The following is an 18,588-nucleotide window of genomic DNA, read 5'->3' on the forward strand; positions in this document are numbered from 1 at the left end:
ATTTATGCAGATTTTTTTAGCACTGAGCTCTACAGTATCTCCCTTTGGCCATGAAGGACCATACTTTGCTGTTAGAACTTCCCACGAGCCAATGCAGGGAGGCTCAGCTACTATTTTATTCACTAGTGGTGCACTTTCCTCTTTTACAACATGCCAGAAGAAATGATGAGGCATCAGTATATCCCTGTTTGGCTTTAAGGTAAAGTTGTGACACTTGATCTAAAAAATCCTTACATTCACAAAGAAAGGACTCAAATTATGCAAAGGGAGGATTCAACTGGTTCTCTCTTTGTAACTTATAATCCAATACAGAAACTAGAGAAAGCCCAAGCTTTCAAAAGCTTCAAGGGATTTTAACACTGAAATGGAGCTACCATCCAGCTGTGCAATTACTGCAATACTATCCAGCACTGCAAAGCTGCCTCTAAAAAGCTGAGCAAAAGCACAATTCGTCAGATTCGCTGTACAGATTCACACCAAGGGCCCCCCTACCCTAATATCTTGCCTCACATGCAGACACCTATGGAAGAATCAGAACAGGGCAAGACCCTCCTGCTGTCACTTTCCCAGCTTCCAACTGTTTCTACCTCAGCGGATCTCCTGAGCCTACGGTGGTTTGTCTACTGTCTCTAATGCCTTGACTTCTCTTTAAAGTACTTGCCCAGTCCCCCATGTAAACCTCCTAATCTATCCCACATCCTCTGACAAGGAGTTCCATGTGTCTCTCACCTACTACATGAAGATCCATCATCTTATGTTTGCTCTGAAATGGTGTCTTACTGTCTGTATTTGATAGCCGAAAGTTCTGATACTGGCAGAAACTGTGAATAGTCAGGCCCTACCCACTCACTCTTCCAGTGTTATGCATGATTTTGTAGACCACTGCTATATTCCCGTAAATTATCTCTTTTCCAGGCTAAAGAGTCCCTGCATACTCAGTTGTCCTGTGTTTGGAAGCCTTTCCATGCTTTTGATCATCTTTGTCATTCCTTCCCAAACCTTGTCCAGTATCCTGCCTGAGAGATGAGGACCAGACCTGCACACAGGATTAAAGTCCTGGGAGCACCACAGAAACACCCAGCTGCACAATGATCTCCTCTGCTTTATTCTCTACTCTTCTCCTAATAATTTTTCTCTTTATTGCTGCTGAGCACTGAGCTGATGTCTTCATGGAAAAAATTATCCTGACTCCAAAGTGTTATTCTTGGGCTGTCATGGTCACATCATCTCCAGCCATGTGTATTAGTTTGTCACCAAATATATCAAACATCAGCATGTACCCACATGCACACATGCACTGGTATTTTTAGCCAGGTCTATAAATAGGTTTGCAAGTGTAATATATTTTATGCATTTGAACAAGCTACAAGAACTTTTCATTAAATGTATTAAATGGCAGTCACAAAATAATGAAATTAATCCCATCCAAGGCTAAAATTTTGTATCAAAACAAAACCACCACCAGTCACTGGGAACTCATTCTTGGGCTCTTGTCTATTCATATCTGGTCTCAGGTTAGACTGTAAGCATGGGACCACTTCACCCTCTTACTAATACAGACACAGCTTCATTATTAAAGTCAAATATGCAAATAAATTACTGTATAATAATTTCACAGAATCACAGAATAGTTAAGGGTAGAAGGGATCTCTGGAGATCGTCTGGTCCAATCTCCCTGCTCTGAGCAGGGTCAGCGAGAGCAGGATGCTCACAGCCATTTTCAGTTGGGTTTTGACTATCTCCAAGGAGGGAGACTCCACAACCTCTCTGAGCAACCTGTTTCCGTGCCTGACCACCCTCACAGCGGAAAGGTTTCTTCTTACATTTAAAAAGAATTTCCTGTATTTCAGTTTGTGCCCTTTGCCTCTTGTTCTGTCACTGGGCACTGCTGAGAAGAGCCTGGCTCCATCTGCTTTATTTCCTCCCAAGTAAAAGCAGGTAAGATGAAAGATTTCGGAGGGAACAATTACATGCCATGAGACTTGGATTCAAGATAATGAACCTTTCTCTGTGCAACATAAGGGGTGATGTAAGGCTGATAAAATTATATTTTATCTTTGGCCACTGTTGTTGAGGTGGGTGATGCACAAAATGCTTTGCGTACCCCAAACACACAACAGGCCAGTCTTGTACAAAGCACTTCTCCTCTGTTACAACAGAACAAGAGAGAAGCACTAGCAGATTTTGGCCTAGCAAAGGATGCCCCTATAGACACATCACTGCTAAGTACGTGCCAGTCCTTTATGTCAGCTCCTTTCCTAAAAGTCATCCTAAATTTCACTAGCTGATATAATGAGCGGGTCTGCTTATGGGAAGAAAAAATATTAATATCAGTATTTTGTGCCATTTCTGTTGATTGCCACCTTTGGATAAAACTGCAAAACCACGCCTATTTGAGAAAAGGGACACAGCAGGTTAGAAGGCAACTGTCCCCACAGCTGATAAACACAGTCAAGACACTGCCCTGCCATAGGCTTCATACATGCTGGGCAAGTTAGATGCTGGCTTCTCTTAGTTGGGGCAGGGGTGGGAGGGAGAGGAAGGGAAAATGCTAAAGAAAAAAAGAGTTTGCAAAAGAGAACAGGAGTTTCCTTGTTAATGCACACTCACTCCCTGCCTTGTAATATAAGGTAGTGGTGAGATCGCCCAGCCCTCTTGCCTCCAACTGCAGGTGTGAATGATGTTGCTAATCACTGAGGCTTAACTGATGTTAGTAAGGTCATTAAGCATAACTTTTACTTCCTCACAGCTAAGCTGTGTGAATACATACATTGAAGAAGGTGCTAAGTTATTCTCAGGGTCTGTGCTGAGAGCCAGACAGAAAGTTGAAATATGCTGAATACTTAAGAGACAGTGCTTGGAAGAGACAGCTCTGACAGAGATCCTGTGGGGGAAACGCCTGTCCAGCCAACCACGTAGCTAAACTCAAATGTTAGAAATAACAGTAACAAGACTCCAAATAAGAAACAAAAAGGACTCCATTTATATATAAAACTAATTTCTCCTGTGTTTTCAGCTGTCTGTGTCTTTCAGAGAACACATACAAGTTCTTCTCTAAAAGCACTCCTAGCACTACTTGCACTGAAGCATAACACAGGATAAAGTGATCAGAGCTCAGCCAGATCCTATTTTCTATATAAATTTTGCTAGGCAACTGGGGATGATCCACTGGGAAGAAATGCACATTTTTTCCAAAGATCTAATCACATCTGAGGCTCCATTTCTTATAACATCTCTCAAAGGGCAATATCAAAACCTTAGCAAGAAATAATTTGAATGACTAGCAAATGAAATGAGCTATTAGATATTGTTTTTCTCTTTTTTGGGGGGGGGGTAGGTGATTGATAAACATAATGTACACAAGTATAATAGGAAATGTATCAAAAGTTTGGTTTCATTTCACCCTGCTGTGAGCAATTCTGTCATTTCTTCTTACATCTGAATTAGACGAGTCATTCTTGAGAACTTAAGCCTGCCCACTCCCTGAATATACACTACTGTATATAACCTAGTCTGGGTAGTTTTTGTTTACTCTTAATTAATAATTTCTTAAAAATACATACATTTGCTTACTTAGCACTAGCTCTTGTGTAGACTCTCCTTAAAATATGCTGCAGGATTTTCTACTAGATTATCGTCTCCACCTTTCTACTATCACGATGTTATGAATGCAATGAAATATTAAATAGACATATTTTTACATGACAGAAAGTCTTTTACGACTGAAGTCAACAGAAGAAGTATTCCCAGCCTTGAACAGAAAAGCAAAGCTTCAAAATGTTACCATGTAATACTACATTGATAACTATTTTCTAGAACAAAGAACCAGTGGTTTAACATGATTTAGATCACACAGTTCCTCACATCATTGCAAGGAAACGGTTTGGCATGTACTTTTCTGAAAGTGTGATTTTGCCAATTCTTATAACTACAGGCTGTCATTAGATATTTATCTTTAGGTTCTTTTAGTTACCAGTCATGACCTGGCATATACCAATGCATCCATGTACAAATTCAGCAATACAAACCGGCACAGAAATGAAAAAAACTTCTTCATGCAGAAATGGCACATGCTAGTACATGTGTTGAGAGGTATGGGAGACTTATAAAGAAATATTATTTCTAAACAAATTTTTGGATTAATGAAATGCTGCTTTATTTGGAAACTGCACTGAGAAAATTTCATTTGCCATGCTTGTTAATAATGGGGCACAATTAGCATAATCCCCTCAACCCATTAAAAAAATGCAAACATCAAATAACATTAATTATAAAAATGTCTTCCTTTAATTATATATTTTGCCTTTTTCAAACCAGTCACGGCTAAGCTCAAGAGATACTCAGCTAACACAGTGTAAGTGAAATCCCTGAGGGAAAGCCCTGTGCAGTCAGGCTGGCACCAGCCACTTGGCAAAGCACAGCAAAGCATCACAGCTTCGTCTTTGAAAATATGTGTGGGTGTCTGTGGCATTTTCCTTGAGGAAATGGCACTTACAGTGTGCGTAATGAATAAGGGAATATGTTAAATTTATGGGAAGAGATAGTCCTTAAAACTGCTTATCGCACTGAAGAGCACAACCTGCCCACTGATTTATTTCCATTTCACGTAACACAAGGAGGCTTCTCGGAGGCTGTAGGCGCACTAGTTATCGTCGACAGTACAGTAAAATCATCATAGCAGCCATTTCAGCAAAACTCAAAATAGCCAATAATCTCTGAAACTCCTCCCCTCCCCCAAGTCCCCTTTCAACACTGAAAAAAGTGTCAACAGCCATCGGTTACAACAACCCTCCACTGAGTGAGTCGCCCCTTGTCCAACACACGTAAAACCACAAATGTACCTGTTTGGATGCACAGACCTTCTAGGCTCTCTCCCCAGCAGAGGAGCATTCTCTCTTACTCATGATCATGGTATTTACTACAGCATAATTTAAAATTTTCTGGTTCTGGGTAAGTCACAAAGCTAAGCAGTCATCCACTGTTTATCGGCTTCTACATACAGAACAGGGTCCCTTCAAATTACTAAAAACACAGTGAGGCTTTGCGTAGAGCATTGTCCAATTTTTACTCTCTGTAGATGGTCAAACATTTTCAGTCAAAATGTTAAGTAGGATATTGAGATTTTAAGAAAGAAAAACCTATTAAAATGTAAAAACCACACCCAAATGCTTAAAGGTTATATACATGTGGGCATGTATAAGCACTTCATGCAAGTCACAGTGGAGTTTTCTCACGTGCCCATCTCTTTTCCCAACTGAGTTGCCAGCCGGACTGTATCTGCCATGATGCAAGTGCTTTCACTCTCCAGGAGGGAGTGAGACCATGGCATATTACAGCAAATATACCCTAAACTGGGAACCCAGCCAAGAGAAGATAAAGAAAGCTGGAGACGTACAAATCCTAAGAGGCAGTGGGGAGAGCATTTACAAGTGATATTTTTGGCTTTCAGACAGTATTTTTGACCATATGAATTTTTTAAGAAACAAATAATATTTCTCATGGAAAAGGTAAATCAACTTTTTTAAAAAAAGGCGGGGGGACATCTTCTATTCATTTACTAGGCAATTTTATGGCTCATATTTCTCAAGGAAAAAATTGCTTTAAGAAGTAACAGGGAATGTTACTTCATTCCCTGCTCTTTGCTTTCACTTTGCTGCCTCTTTGTCAAACCTGCTGAAGGCACTGCGTGCCTGAAAGACAACCTGTTTTTTCCGGCTGTTTCAGCTGATCTAATAAAAGATATTACCCCTCCCTACAAAACTGGCCTCTCATGGAATATTATTTCATTATAGTGTACTTTGGTCTAATCTGCTACAAATGTCACAAACTATATAAATAAGAAGAATCATGATATCTATTTTGAAACAAGCTCTGTCACTTTATCCCTATTCTGAGCAAAAAGCACTTTAAATAAAGAAGAAAAAGAAGAAGAACAAGAACATGCCTGAGCTGCAGAAATGTGGGTTATAATGTCAGTGAAACAAAATACACACTGCACCCTGCCCATCAGCTGCTGCACTTCATACCAAAGCGCCGTTTATTGCTGTCACGGCACACTCTACTCTGCGTACCACAACGGACAAGGCTGCAATCCCATTCACATTTTGGAAAGTCATTTCCAGCCTATGAATTCCCTCCTACAGTTTCTCCTCACAGCGCTTTAGTTAATACTGAGATAATTGAGCCTCATTAAGAAAAGCCACGTTCAGCACGTAGCAACTGCCATTTCAAATTTCACTCAAAATTCGGGTGCACTAGCAATTCATTTACCTTGCAGCATCTTAAACTCTATAGAGTATTTAAGGCATTTCTGCCTCGCCACCTTTTGAAATTTCCAAGCCTGATAAAAGAAAAAAAATGGGTTGTAATTACAGATTAATTTAGTGGACTGACACTCACAAAAAGATGCCTTTATATTAAAAAATGGATTGCACTGGCAGTCTGACTCCATTCACATTAGGAACTTGCCCCCACATCTGTGTTCTGCACTGGGTATCCACTTTTCTGAGGCATGGGATTACGAGGTTCATAGTCCAGTACAGAGCTGTGATTAGCATGCAGTTTCGTGTGTCATTTAAGTACGTACAAACTGCATAGCCATAAACATTTTCAACTAAACTTTTCTATTCTGCTTATAGCAGATACCAAAATATCTATTTTGAGAAGTTGTGGAAACCTGCTGTTGGCCCACTGTCATGACATGGTGCTATCCGTGCAGGTTCTGAGGTTTGGTTTGGTTTGTTTCTTTAAAGGAAGAAGTAACACTTTTGCAGCTGTCACATACCCGTTTTTTTCACAGGAATCCTATTTTTGCAGCTGATAACTATATAATTGGTTGGTGGCAGATTTTTATTAATAATATTTATGATTTAATGGGACAGATCTCCAGGGGAGGACTGGGGCATAGAAGAGCTGTGGCTGCAAGATTCCCCTCAAAAATTCTTGGATCACAGACTGATTATATTTGGTTAGGGTGAAACCCAAATTCTCCAGCTACTGCTCGATGCATCAGAGAAACAATGCACATACGAAAGTCAAAGGACGGGATGAAGCAACAGGAAGGTGTGTGGCACATGAATGCAGAGCTGGGTTGCAAGGGGCTGTAGGGAGTTGATGCTAAAATTTGTGGTGTAGGATTTGCTTCACATGAACAAGGCCAGCACTGGTTTTAATGCATCTTGGAATGCAAAAAGATTTTGGAAGTCAGTTGCTGTTTCAAGGAATTCTGAAGTTTGGGGTGAGGACATGCAGCTGGTGAAAAGTGGGGTAAATATACTTACGGAATGAAGGAGAAAAAATAATGCAATAAAGGAGATGGGATATCTTAACCAGAACTTCAACACTAATATCGTGCCAACAAGGAGCTATACAATATTTGCTGTATAAATAGGGTGAAAATGTCATTTGACCATGTTATTGAATCATGACGACATTTGCAATGTTGTGGGCATTTTAATTAACTCCCATAGAGTTAACTGCTGAGCACAGAACAAATTCTGAGCAAGTGATGGCCCCTCTCCCTTCCGATTCAAGCTTAGACAAGGCAACTGTAGAAATAAGCAGACAAGTAGGAGAGACCAAGGAATAAGGAGCAATACAAGGTAGCAGGATAGGTAGTCTTCTGAATAGCCCAGCAACCACCACTGCTGGTGGTCTTTATGGCAAGAGAGAGCTGCACTTTAAATCATACCACAGCCCCAGCCAATGATGAGACCTCTACGGAAAGCAAGCCCACTTCTGGATTTAAAAGGAATGTTAGAAGTGGAGAGGGTGCAGAAAGCAAAGAGCCAGACAAATGCAAGGTTTCGAAACTTGAACTTAGAACAACAGATCAACTAAATCAAAGGTTCAAAGGTGCCATGCTCATTTTCTGTACATATTTGCACACAAAGAGGCAACAACTAAAATGTACACACATTATCCAGTGGTGGTTCTTGCTCTGAAATGAAGGAGGAAAGGGGAAAAAAAAAAAAACAAACAGGAAAACCCACTAAATTATGACATCATCATAAAGTTGAGCTTCATTTTCACAAACAGCACAGAAAGAGTCCATGGACATCCAAAGGTAGAAGCTGAAAAATCTGCAGACTATTTCAACCCCAAGTTTTGGTTTTGGCTTATGTTAACTTCTGCATAGAAATTACTCTAAGAAATTCTAAAGCATCATGTGGGAATTGGGAACGCAGAAAGACAACTGTCCCTTCTGACCATAAAGTTTATAAATATCAGCAGTTCCTACAGAAGTTTTTCCTATTTTTTTAATGTTCCAAATTTGAAATATATTTTTCCTAATTAACTACCACATTTTTACAACCTGTTAGAAAAGGATCCCCAAAAGAAACCTTTCAAATCTACTTTTAAGATATTTTAACTAGCAATAGTTAAAGTATGGTAACTCATAATTCCAAGTCGAAGTGTCTCTGCTTTTTTCTTCTGTCCTTGAGGGATAAGTTTCAATGAACTAGGAACAAAACAAGATGATGTTTGGTGGGGATTCTTCAGTAAAACTTGAGTGGCATCTAGGGGTTTCCACTATTGCCCCCAGGGAAGTGCAGGCATGCATGAAGAGCTGGCATTTTGATGTGAACTCTCTCATTTCTTTAGAAACCATTACACACCTGAGCTTGTTAAAGGTGCCCTGTACTCTCTCATTTCTTTAGAATGCATTACACACCTGAGCTTGTTAAAGGTGCCCATACAAAGGAACCAGAAAGTCCAGCCAGACTTTGTATATTCATTGCTTGAAGCAGCTGTGTAGCCCTGCACAGAAACTACCACAAGAATGGGACTTCCCTAAGCATCCCTAAGCAAAGATTAACAGAAAAATGGTGAAACTAAGCAAAGACTTGCTTCCCTAGGCAAAGATTAACAGAAAAATGGTGAAACACAGGCAACTCCAGAACAGCAACTTTGCCTTCTTAAATAGGCAAACACAGCATATAGATAGTGATTACAAAACCAGAAATTCGCCTGGCAGTCCACTCAAATACATATCCTAGAGCTTTTCTATCTTGTGACTCTATTTTCAAAGTAGAGAGTAGCTTTTTGCTTTTTTTCACTACATTCATTTAGACCCCATCAGCTGCTACATGTTAATGTGCTCCACAGGTTTCATTCCTGTAGCTCATAAGGGTATTTAAAACATCTGAGGCACGGCAAGGAATCCTTCAGCCTTGTATTCTTGGATCAGTTCTTAACTACAGCAACATCCACACATCCTGTGCATATTATATCAAAGGACAAAAATAATTTACATCACTCAGCCATGTCATTTTCTATAATCGTTACATGATTAAAAAGATCCTGGGATATGCAAAAAGGTGGAAGTTTACAAATAACAGGATGCATGAAGAAAGTACTTCAGAGTAGGAGAAAATTTCCTTCCAGGCAACTTTCTCACCTAAAAATCTTTTTTCCCTGTAGAGGTAAAACTCATTAACTGTTCAAATTGGAGTTGACGAAAGTTATACTGTTTTGGTACTAAGTCAGCTGGAGTTCAAGTAATGTAAAACAATCCACGTCTGCAGCCAAAAATTCAGATGTGTTCACCTTCAGCCTTAATTCTTTAATCAAAAGAAAGGGGCTTTCAGCATTGACCCAGTAAACTAAATCTGTTCTCCTTTTTCTCCATTCTCTTAATCCTTTTAGTGAGCTTGTTTGCAGTCATAAATAAAATAATTAATGAATGTTAATGGCAACGAAGAATAAAACTAGTATTCCTTACAGCACACTTTAGCTAATTATATTGTTAAGGCATTTTAACCTCCCAGTAATGTAACAGTATTACTTTTATTACTAATGTCAAATTATATAAAATGAAACACAATTAAACCTTTTTAGCACTCAATTCTGATATCTTCCTCAGAAGTGTAAGTAGGATTCACTGACAATATAAGAATCGGTAGTCATAAAATCTAACAGGGAGAAATAACATCTGTCCCATCTCTGTCTTCTGCTTCCAAAACCACATGTTGATTTTGCTGGAACAACCAACAGTACCACAACGTTAGCACTTTTACACCCTCGCAGGAATTTCATGGAATAACCAAACACAACAAAATACATGTTACTATGGAACAAAAAAGGCTGAAATCAAACAGAGCTTGAGGTAATAATAAAACAGTTGACCAACTGTTCATCACCAGTGACTAGATATTTTTAAAGAAACTCAGTAGCAGTTATAGTGATCCTGGGACAACCTTGTCACATCCTGCGGGCAGACTTTGTAGTCTTATTATTCCTTCTTGTCAGCTTCTGCTTCACACATTTGTCCAGTCTGAATCAAGATCTACTAAGAATATAGTAGATACTGACTGAATGATCCACTACTTCAATATCTCTAAAACTGTCCCTGGGGTTACTGACAATAAAATATTGCTTCTTTGCTAGCTCCTACACTTGCTGATAAATTCCAGCTAAGCGCAGCAATGCACAGCGAGCCTTGGGATGCTTCAGGCATTCTCTAAACCAGGAGCTGCAAGGGCTTAACAAGGTCACACAGATACTCCTGAACAATTTGACAAACCCTCCCAGCCCAGCAAGTTTAGATCATTCTTCCTTAAGAGCCACTCAAAAGGTATGTTTATTTTCATCTGGTAAGCATGCAAAAAATCCTTAGTCAGCCTTCAACATCCCAAACAACTGCCTTAAAATTTCTCTCTGTTTAAAAATAAGAAATCTGGGGTGTGTACTCTAAGCTGTCTCAGGTTTTAGTCCATAGGGAGTTAAACAAGATCCGTGCTTTCATACATTTGCCATGTTCCGGAAAATTGTTGGTTTTAACTGAAAAATATTTCCCCCCCCCCCGAAACTTCCTGCTCCAAATCTGGACCTTCCAGAAAAAGGACTATGACAATATATCTGACATATAGATATGATATATCTATGTATCTAACTATCTGACAAAAATTCATATTGTACCACAACAGATTCAAAATAAGGTAGTCACTATCTAAATGACCTAGCAACTGTGTATATAAGAATTAAGCAAAGACACGTATTTTCTGATGAGACCTAGAGTTTACTAGAGTGATGCAGATTGGTACCCCATGATGTGTCTGTTCTGGCTCTAACTGGAGAGTTCCCGCACACATCAACACCTCCTGTTACCATGACATTTAGTAACCTATAGGACAGAAGTCTCAGATTCAATGGGTGGTACTAAAGTGCTCTTATGGCATCCCCACCATAAATACCATGCTGCTCAGAATGGTGGACAGGCCTTGCAGATGCCTCTAGGATCATACGCAACTACACAGCAGGATGATGTCACTACAAGATAAAAATTACCGTAGAGAGCAGAACAGCAGCAGTGTTTTAAACACAGTCCCACATCAATTTGTACCAGCAACACACTGCAACATAACAGCAATGCTTTATTGCCGCAAGGCACGCAGTTCACCTTAACACCTCTGAGTGCTCTGTATTTGTTTTCCACAAAAACATGCTGCATGGCTTCAGAAGTCTGTTATTTCGGCATCATCAATATCACTTTCTGTCTCGCACCCTGAAGTCTGTCTAGTGAATGAGACGCATTGTCTTGATACACTGCCGTGGTTTTTTTTCACTGCTGTCAAGTGGTTGGACATGAGGCATGGCCGGTGGCCTCTCTTTTTCCCTCTGGAGGTGCCAGATGAAATGTCAGCTTTAAAACTAAACAAGCAGTGGTACTTGAGGCAGCAGCAAGGACAGAGGAAGCATAAGGCTGATTGATAGACGACAACGCTGACGACAAACTAGACAGTAAGTGGGACGAAAAAAACTTTCAAAAAACCCTTTTGTAAATACTAAGCCAACAATCTTTTCTAAGCTGAAGGAGAAACAGGTGACCACAGAGACAGGAGAGAAGCAGAATAAAACAGCTGTTTAGAGGGGAGGCTAGTAACAAGATCAGATTATTAGCTAATTCATGGATCTCACAGCTCTGATCCGTACACGAGCCATTGCAGGGACTTCAATGTTACTGTAGGGTTTAAAGTTGCCATCCACCAGCTCAGCTGCAGTAACTGCCAGGCAGCTGCAGAGGAAGACACGCTGACTTAGCTCTGAGCCACAGGGCTAAGCCAACCTGCAGGGCTTCACGTTTGCAATTACCACAGATCAGCCACTGTAAACCCATTGTAACTTGGGTGTCTAAGTCATAGAATCATAGAATCATTTAGGTTGGAAAAGACCTTCAAGATCATCAAGTCCAACCATGAACCATGCCCACTAAACCATGTCCTGAAATCCTGACAGGCTAACTAAGCTGTGGTCTACAGCCATAGGTTTCGTCTCTGTAATATGATGAACTAACTGCATTAATAGTACGAGCCACCACAATGCCGTAAACTGTTTTGTTAATACAATAGGTGCTGACTTAGGTAGTCACATGTCAGCACAGGGATAGTAATTACATTATCACAAAACCATTCTTTAAGGGAGGTCTGTAATAGCTGTTCTACTATTCACAATACCCAGTGCACATGACAAAAGATGGAAAAATCACATTAGGAACTTTCACATGGGAAAAATCACAACTAACTGTCAATTAACTAAACTAACTACCTCTGAGGTAGCGATGTATATATGTAGACTCTCTTTACAAAGAATGAAGCCTGGCTCATCTCATCCTAAACTAGACACATAAACAGGTCAGAGGTCTACAAAGGGAGCCATGGGAAGTATTCTGCGTGAAAGTATTTGCTACACAGGCATCTGAGGGCACATTACAGCAATACCAGTGCCTATGTGTCTCTGTTTTCTGTGACAAACATGAAAGCTAAGCACAATACAGTTACTAACACCACCATAACACAGATGAGAAATGAAAGAGCTCAGATTTGTATTGGAAATTTATCTAAAGGATGCCACTGCCTACATAATGGGAGGGAATGTTGTGCCTTTATCCAAACCTGCTTCTGAGAAGGGCAGGTTCTCAGCTGTTCTAAGCTCAGATAGTACCATTTGATTTCAGTGGAGCAAGAATACATCAGTTAGGGGTCTGGATTACCATTTGGTTTTCTGAGGTTTCTTCCTCTCTTCCCTACTTTTTCTGTCCTACGTTTTTCATTAGTCAAATCATTGCTTTAAAAAGCAAATAACAGTATTGCCTGAAAATCTACTAAATATCTGCTTCTATGCCAAAAATTATTTCTAGAGTGACTGCCTTTTTCAGAAGCTGCTTCTTGCAGCTTATTCTGTTGGATATTTAAAATTATATGCACTGGGATATGGGCAATAAATGACTTTCCATAACAGCAACTTCTCATCAGGAGACGATAATTCTATTACCCCTTATCTTTTCTCTTGACACGCAGTTGCTTTCCCAACCTACAAAACACTAAGGCCACGAGGTATTCTATTAAATTTTCAAAACATAAGACTCAGTGTCAGAGACTTGACCCAAAACATAACTTGCAGAATTGGTTTGCCAGCAGTGTGTATCCCCCCTCAAGTCCTTACAGCTAATGGCAGGAAATTGTTCCTTCACATCTCCCAGGTACAGGCAGCAGAAGCTGAAGCCAGCAACAGGAGAAATGTCTAAAACTAACCAGCTCTTCTCTGCATTTCACAGCATATCTGCACTCTTCTTGCATCCTTTTAATTTAGGCTTGTAATTGAGTTCTCTGAAATAAATTGTTAACTCTCTTTGGAGTCAGGCATAAACTGTCAGGAATGTGAAAATGTGATACAAAAGAGAATTTGAATAAATAGGATAAAGGCTGAGAGAATAGGTCATGAGAAGAGCTCAAATGACAGTATGTCGCATAAAAACTTCTCCAGCCCAATATTCTGTCTGCAGAAGCAGCCATTAGAGCACGCTTAAGAAAGATTATAAGGAACGTGGCAAATATAATAATCCTTCCTCAAACAGTCAGAGGATTAGAGACCATTAATTGTCACGGGGCTTAAGGGACCGAGTGAGAACAGGGCTCCATGGCACAGATGCAGCATAAAGGGTTGGGTGAACTGTCTGCTTCTCAACAGCACATTTGACCCCGGGAGAGATATCCCCGTTTAGCAAAACTACTACAACAAATGGTCTCTGTAATGTGACAGTGTCCTGAATCTCATACAGTCCTACCTAGGCAGACCTGCCTCTCAATGGACAATATAGACACCCGAGTTGGGAGAATAACATTTAAATGCTAATAGAGAGCAATTCACGCCACAGAAGCAATCAGAAAACTTAAAAGATGTCGCTTCTTTTGGAAAACTGATTTAGTTAGCACTTCTCCACTCCACTTGTCCCAATAGCCTCCTGTCCTCTCCCAGGTAGGAATGATGCTTAACAACAAAAGAGCCATCATGCTGGGGCAGACCAGAGGCTAATTAGGCCCATAATCTGCCTCTGCCTGGCCAACACCCTATACTTCGAGCACGAACAGAACATCAGGGTGATTAACGAGCACACATGCATATGGCACTGCCCTCCTAACCTTTGCCTATTAAAGGTTCAGCGACTTCCATAGCCAAGTATGCAGCCAGACCAACAAGTTCAACGGATATTCATGGACTTATTCTCCCTGAATTGGTCTAATCGCTTTTAGGGCGACAAGCTCATTTGACTCAGATCCACAAACACACAAGCTGATACAAACTAACATGAAAAACATTTCTTCATAAGAAATGAACAAGAAGGTGTTGCGTATTTGTCTTCCTTGCAAGGAAATGCTATGCTAAGCAAGAAAAAAGTCAGCCACCAAGGACTAATGACAACTATCGCTTTAGTATACAACTGTCACAGGGAGCAGCGAATTACCGTTCTCCTCTGCAGGGAATCCTGGCTTACACTCCTGGTCTGGAGGACATTCAAAGAGCAATGGAAGAGCATGGAAGAACATGAAAGCAACCTGTAATCTCGGTGTACCATAGGCGTTAATTAACCTGGTTGCCATCCAAACTGCTGGCATCAAAATCCGCTTATCTGGGAACTGCACATTTCAGCATTTCTGCAGGCACTACTACGCAAAGAGGCACTGCACTGCACAGGGGTAGCAGGCTACCGAAAAATAAGAAAAAGAGGCAGAAACGGAGGAACACTGAAAATTGTTACATTGCCATCAGAAGATCTGTTAGTAGTTGGAAAAACTTGTTACCTGAAGAAATGTACATCTGAATAAAGCAGGGGTTGCATCAAGAATGTAATAAAAACAACTTTGGGAAAACAAGCATGAACGATCTCTAGTGAGAATACACCACAATCAAGGTACAATTGTACTGAAGCCAGAAAGGGATAACAGTTCAAGTAAAGGTATTTGTCTCTGAAAAGGAATTGTTTTTCTACATACCTGTCCAGTCTCCTACTACTTTAAGGTGGACCCCAAACGTTGCTTTGGTATCTGTAGGGCACTAAAAATATTAAATATATTAAGGACCACTTCTGAGTAACAAGAAAATAACAAAATGCATTCAAAGTACAGTTGTTAAGACAGAACCTGATGTAAACAGGTCATTCCTGAGCAGCCATACCCTTTAAAAAGCAAGTCTAGCATCAGTACAGTTCAGGAAGCCAAGCATGGCTAGTCTCCCCAGTCCTAACCCTTTCTTCTGGTCACAGAGGAGTCTGGGATGGGCTTGTCTTCGGGGGGTGAGTTGGAACAGCCACTTCACTAAGCATTACTCAGCAATGATACCAACTGAGGATACAACAGCACAGAAATACTCCCTCTACTATTGACACTTATCATTCAAAATCAGGAATTGCCCCATCACTCCTAAAACAAGGCATTTAAAAGACTTCTGGTTCTTGAATGTCAGGGCACATGTTTTCAAGTTGATCACTCACACAACTGACGCTTTCTTCTAAATGGAAACTGAAATTTTGCTGCATTTCACAAGAGCTTAGAGTTTGCAAAGGAAAAAGACCAGATTGCATGGCACATCATAAAAATCACTTTACAGCCACCGTTCTCTCACTCTGCACCTATGCCCTCACCTCGGGGCTACTTACTTGTGACTATCAACACAGGAATGATATTATTCACAATCTTATCCACACCATGGCATCTAAAAACCTCCAGTCAAGCCATGTCAAAAGTCTAAGGAGCCCCCTCAGTTTTGTTCTTTGTTAGCTACAGGGAGATTTCAAATGCACTGTCTGGACAGCTTTTGCAGGTACAGCAAATGACAAACAGGACAAGTAACCATTCTTCAAGAAAAGATTCTTCACTTTCCTTCTATAAACCAACACCATTGGTTTCTTTTTGATAGAAGATATAACTACTGAGTTTTGATGCCTTTCTTAGAACCTGTTAATGACTGATCCAAGCTCCATCATGAATCTAACACCCAACAGATGACACTCCTGTCTTTTTTTTTTTCCTACTGCTACAGACAAATATGAATTCTGAGGAGAGGGCTTAAATTCAAGGAACACATCTATATTATAAATAAAAGAGGCCCAGGTAGGGAATCCAAGCACCAAATATTCAATCATCCATCATGCTTGTGAGGACACTCCTTGGCTCTGTTCTGGACCATTACCATTAGCATTCCCAAGATAACCTGTTAGGCAGTGGGAAACCGCTGGTCTCAGGGCTGAGGATCAGTTCCTATCAGTTCCTTATTTAGCAGCAGACACAGATAAAAGCTTAGTATTCTCTATGCCTTGGCAAACCTAGAACAGGGAATACAATGTCCCAGCTAGTCACTCCATTTTCCTGAAGGGGAAGAGCATTCTTGTTAAGAGTACCAATTACTAGACAGATTCATATTCAATTCCTTGCCATCTTTAAAGTCTTCCTATAAAAATTTGGTACAGAAACTTAAATCAGAATTATTTCAGCAAGCCTTAGCCTTCAAAAAAATGGCATCAAGGGAGGGATGCAGACAAACCTCACACAACGGGGCCAGTATTTGCTGTGGCTAGTTGCAATGTCTGCCAACAAAAATATCAAGACCAAGTCTCCATATAAAAGTAGTTAAGCAGTCTCTCAGCTAGGAAGTTGCATACTGGCAGCAAAAAGATCAGTTCTCCTGGGGGCTTCTATAAGAGCATTTAGCAGAGTTTATTTTTCAGTCTGGGCTGTCCCAGGGCTCTCTATGTTTCACAGGAGGCTGAGTGATTTTCTTAGCCCAACTATGCACCATCCCATTTCAGCACATCTTCTATAAAATTGTCTGTCATTCCCTCCTTCCATTAAAGTTAATGGCAGAATACCCCTTGTCTCCAGCCAGAATAGGTTCAAACCTGTTATCCTTTACATTACCCTTCTGACTAGCTCCTTTCTGCACTACTTTTTGAAAAATTATCTAATAAAAAAGAGATTTATTTCTCTTTGGACTTTAGGAAGCCTATTTTGATACCTATAACTGGGTATAAGAGTTCCTCAGAGAGTTCTGGAAAAATCTTATTGTGCTGCTAAATCTTACCAGAAGAAACACATGCATCATCTAGGCTACACAGAGTGAATTTCCCTCAGTTCAAGAGACAGAAAGATTGTAGATGGTCCAGCAAAGGGCCACCAAGACAATGAGAAGATTGGAGAACCTGACATACAAAGAGAGGTCAAAAAGCGAATATGTGTAACCCACAGATGAGAAGTCTCAAGGAGATCACTCTCTTCCAATACCTAAAAAAATAGCTGTAGAGAAGATGAATGTGCTCTCTTCAGCACCATGCATGGTGACAGGACAAGAGACCAGGGGCACAAGTTGATTCAGGGAAAATTTCATCTGGATATAAGAAAAATATTCTTCACCATGGAATAGGTAGCCAGAGAAATGGTGCAATTTCTCTTGCTAATTCAGCTTCACAGGTGCCTGGATAACCTAATCTACAGCCCTTGCACCAGAAGGTTGACCCAGACAATCTCCAGAGGCCTCTTCCGACTTAAGACTTTCCTATGGACCTGTAATTTTAACTTTTAAAAAAGTACGTTTTTACTGCACGGAACGCTTATTTTACCTCTCTCATCTCCGTAAACACAATTAAGTCTCCAAATTGTGGCTTTTTCCAGACTGTTAGAGAATATATTCCAGAAGCTTAAGAAAATATTCAAAGACAGTTTTCCAGAAGTTTAATCATCAAAGTGGGTAAACTTTCCCATGTTATTAACAGACCACCGGGCACGTGTGATGAAGTGCAATGAAAATATCATCTCAGATATTTAACCTTTTCCATGAAAACACAGAATCATAGGATAGCTGAGACTAGAAAGCACCTCTGGAGACTGGCTACTTCAATCTTTCTGCTCAAGCAGGGTATGCGAGAGCAGGTGGCCCAGGACAGTGTCCAGTTGCGCTTTCAATGTCTCCAAGGATGGAGACTCCACAGCCTCTCTGGGCAACCTGTGCCACCCTCACAGAAAAAGTGGGGTTTTTTCTTATGTTCAGATGGAGCCTCCTGTATTTCAGTTCGTGTTGTCCTGTCACTGGGTGCCACTGAGAAGAGTCTGGCTTTGTTTTCTTCACTCCTCCATCAGTTCCAGCTCTCTCAGCCTCTCCTCATATGAGAGATGCTCCAGTTCCTTAACCATCTTCATGGCCCTTTGTGCTCCGATATGTCCATTTCTCTCTTGTACTGGGTATCCCAGAACTGGACACATAGCTCCACATATATCTCACCAGTGCTGAGCAGAGGAGAAGGGACACCTCCCTCAACCT

At 40.5% G+C, this 18,588-nt stretch overlaps 1 protein-coding gene across 3 annotated transcripts in view; it reads right to left on the bottom strand.

Annotated features, from left to right (window-relative positions):
- Nucleotides 1-18,588, bottom strand: part of NOX4 (NADPH oxidase 4) — a 121,357-nt gene that overhangs the window by 58,454 nt on the left and 44,315 nt on the right. For all 3 annotated transcript variants that reach the window (XM_052812680.1, XM_052812679.1, XM_052812678.1), the window contains one exon: nucleotides 15,273-15,333. In XM_052812680.1, coding sequence (XP_052668640.1) covers nucleotides 15,273-15,333 — 61 coding nt within the window. The remainder of the gene's footprint in view (nucleotides 1-15,272; nucleotides 15,334-18,588) is intronic.

The sequence above is a fragment of the Harpia harpyja genome, chromosome 17, assembly GCF_026419915.1.
Source record: "Harpia harpyja isolate bHarHar1 chromosome 17, bHarHar1 primary haplotype, whole genome shotgun sequence".
NCBI lineage: Eukaryota > Metazoa > Chordata > Aves > Accipitriformes > Accipitridae > Harpia > Harpia harpyja.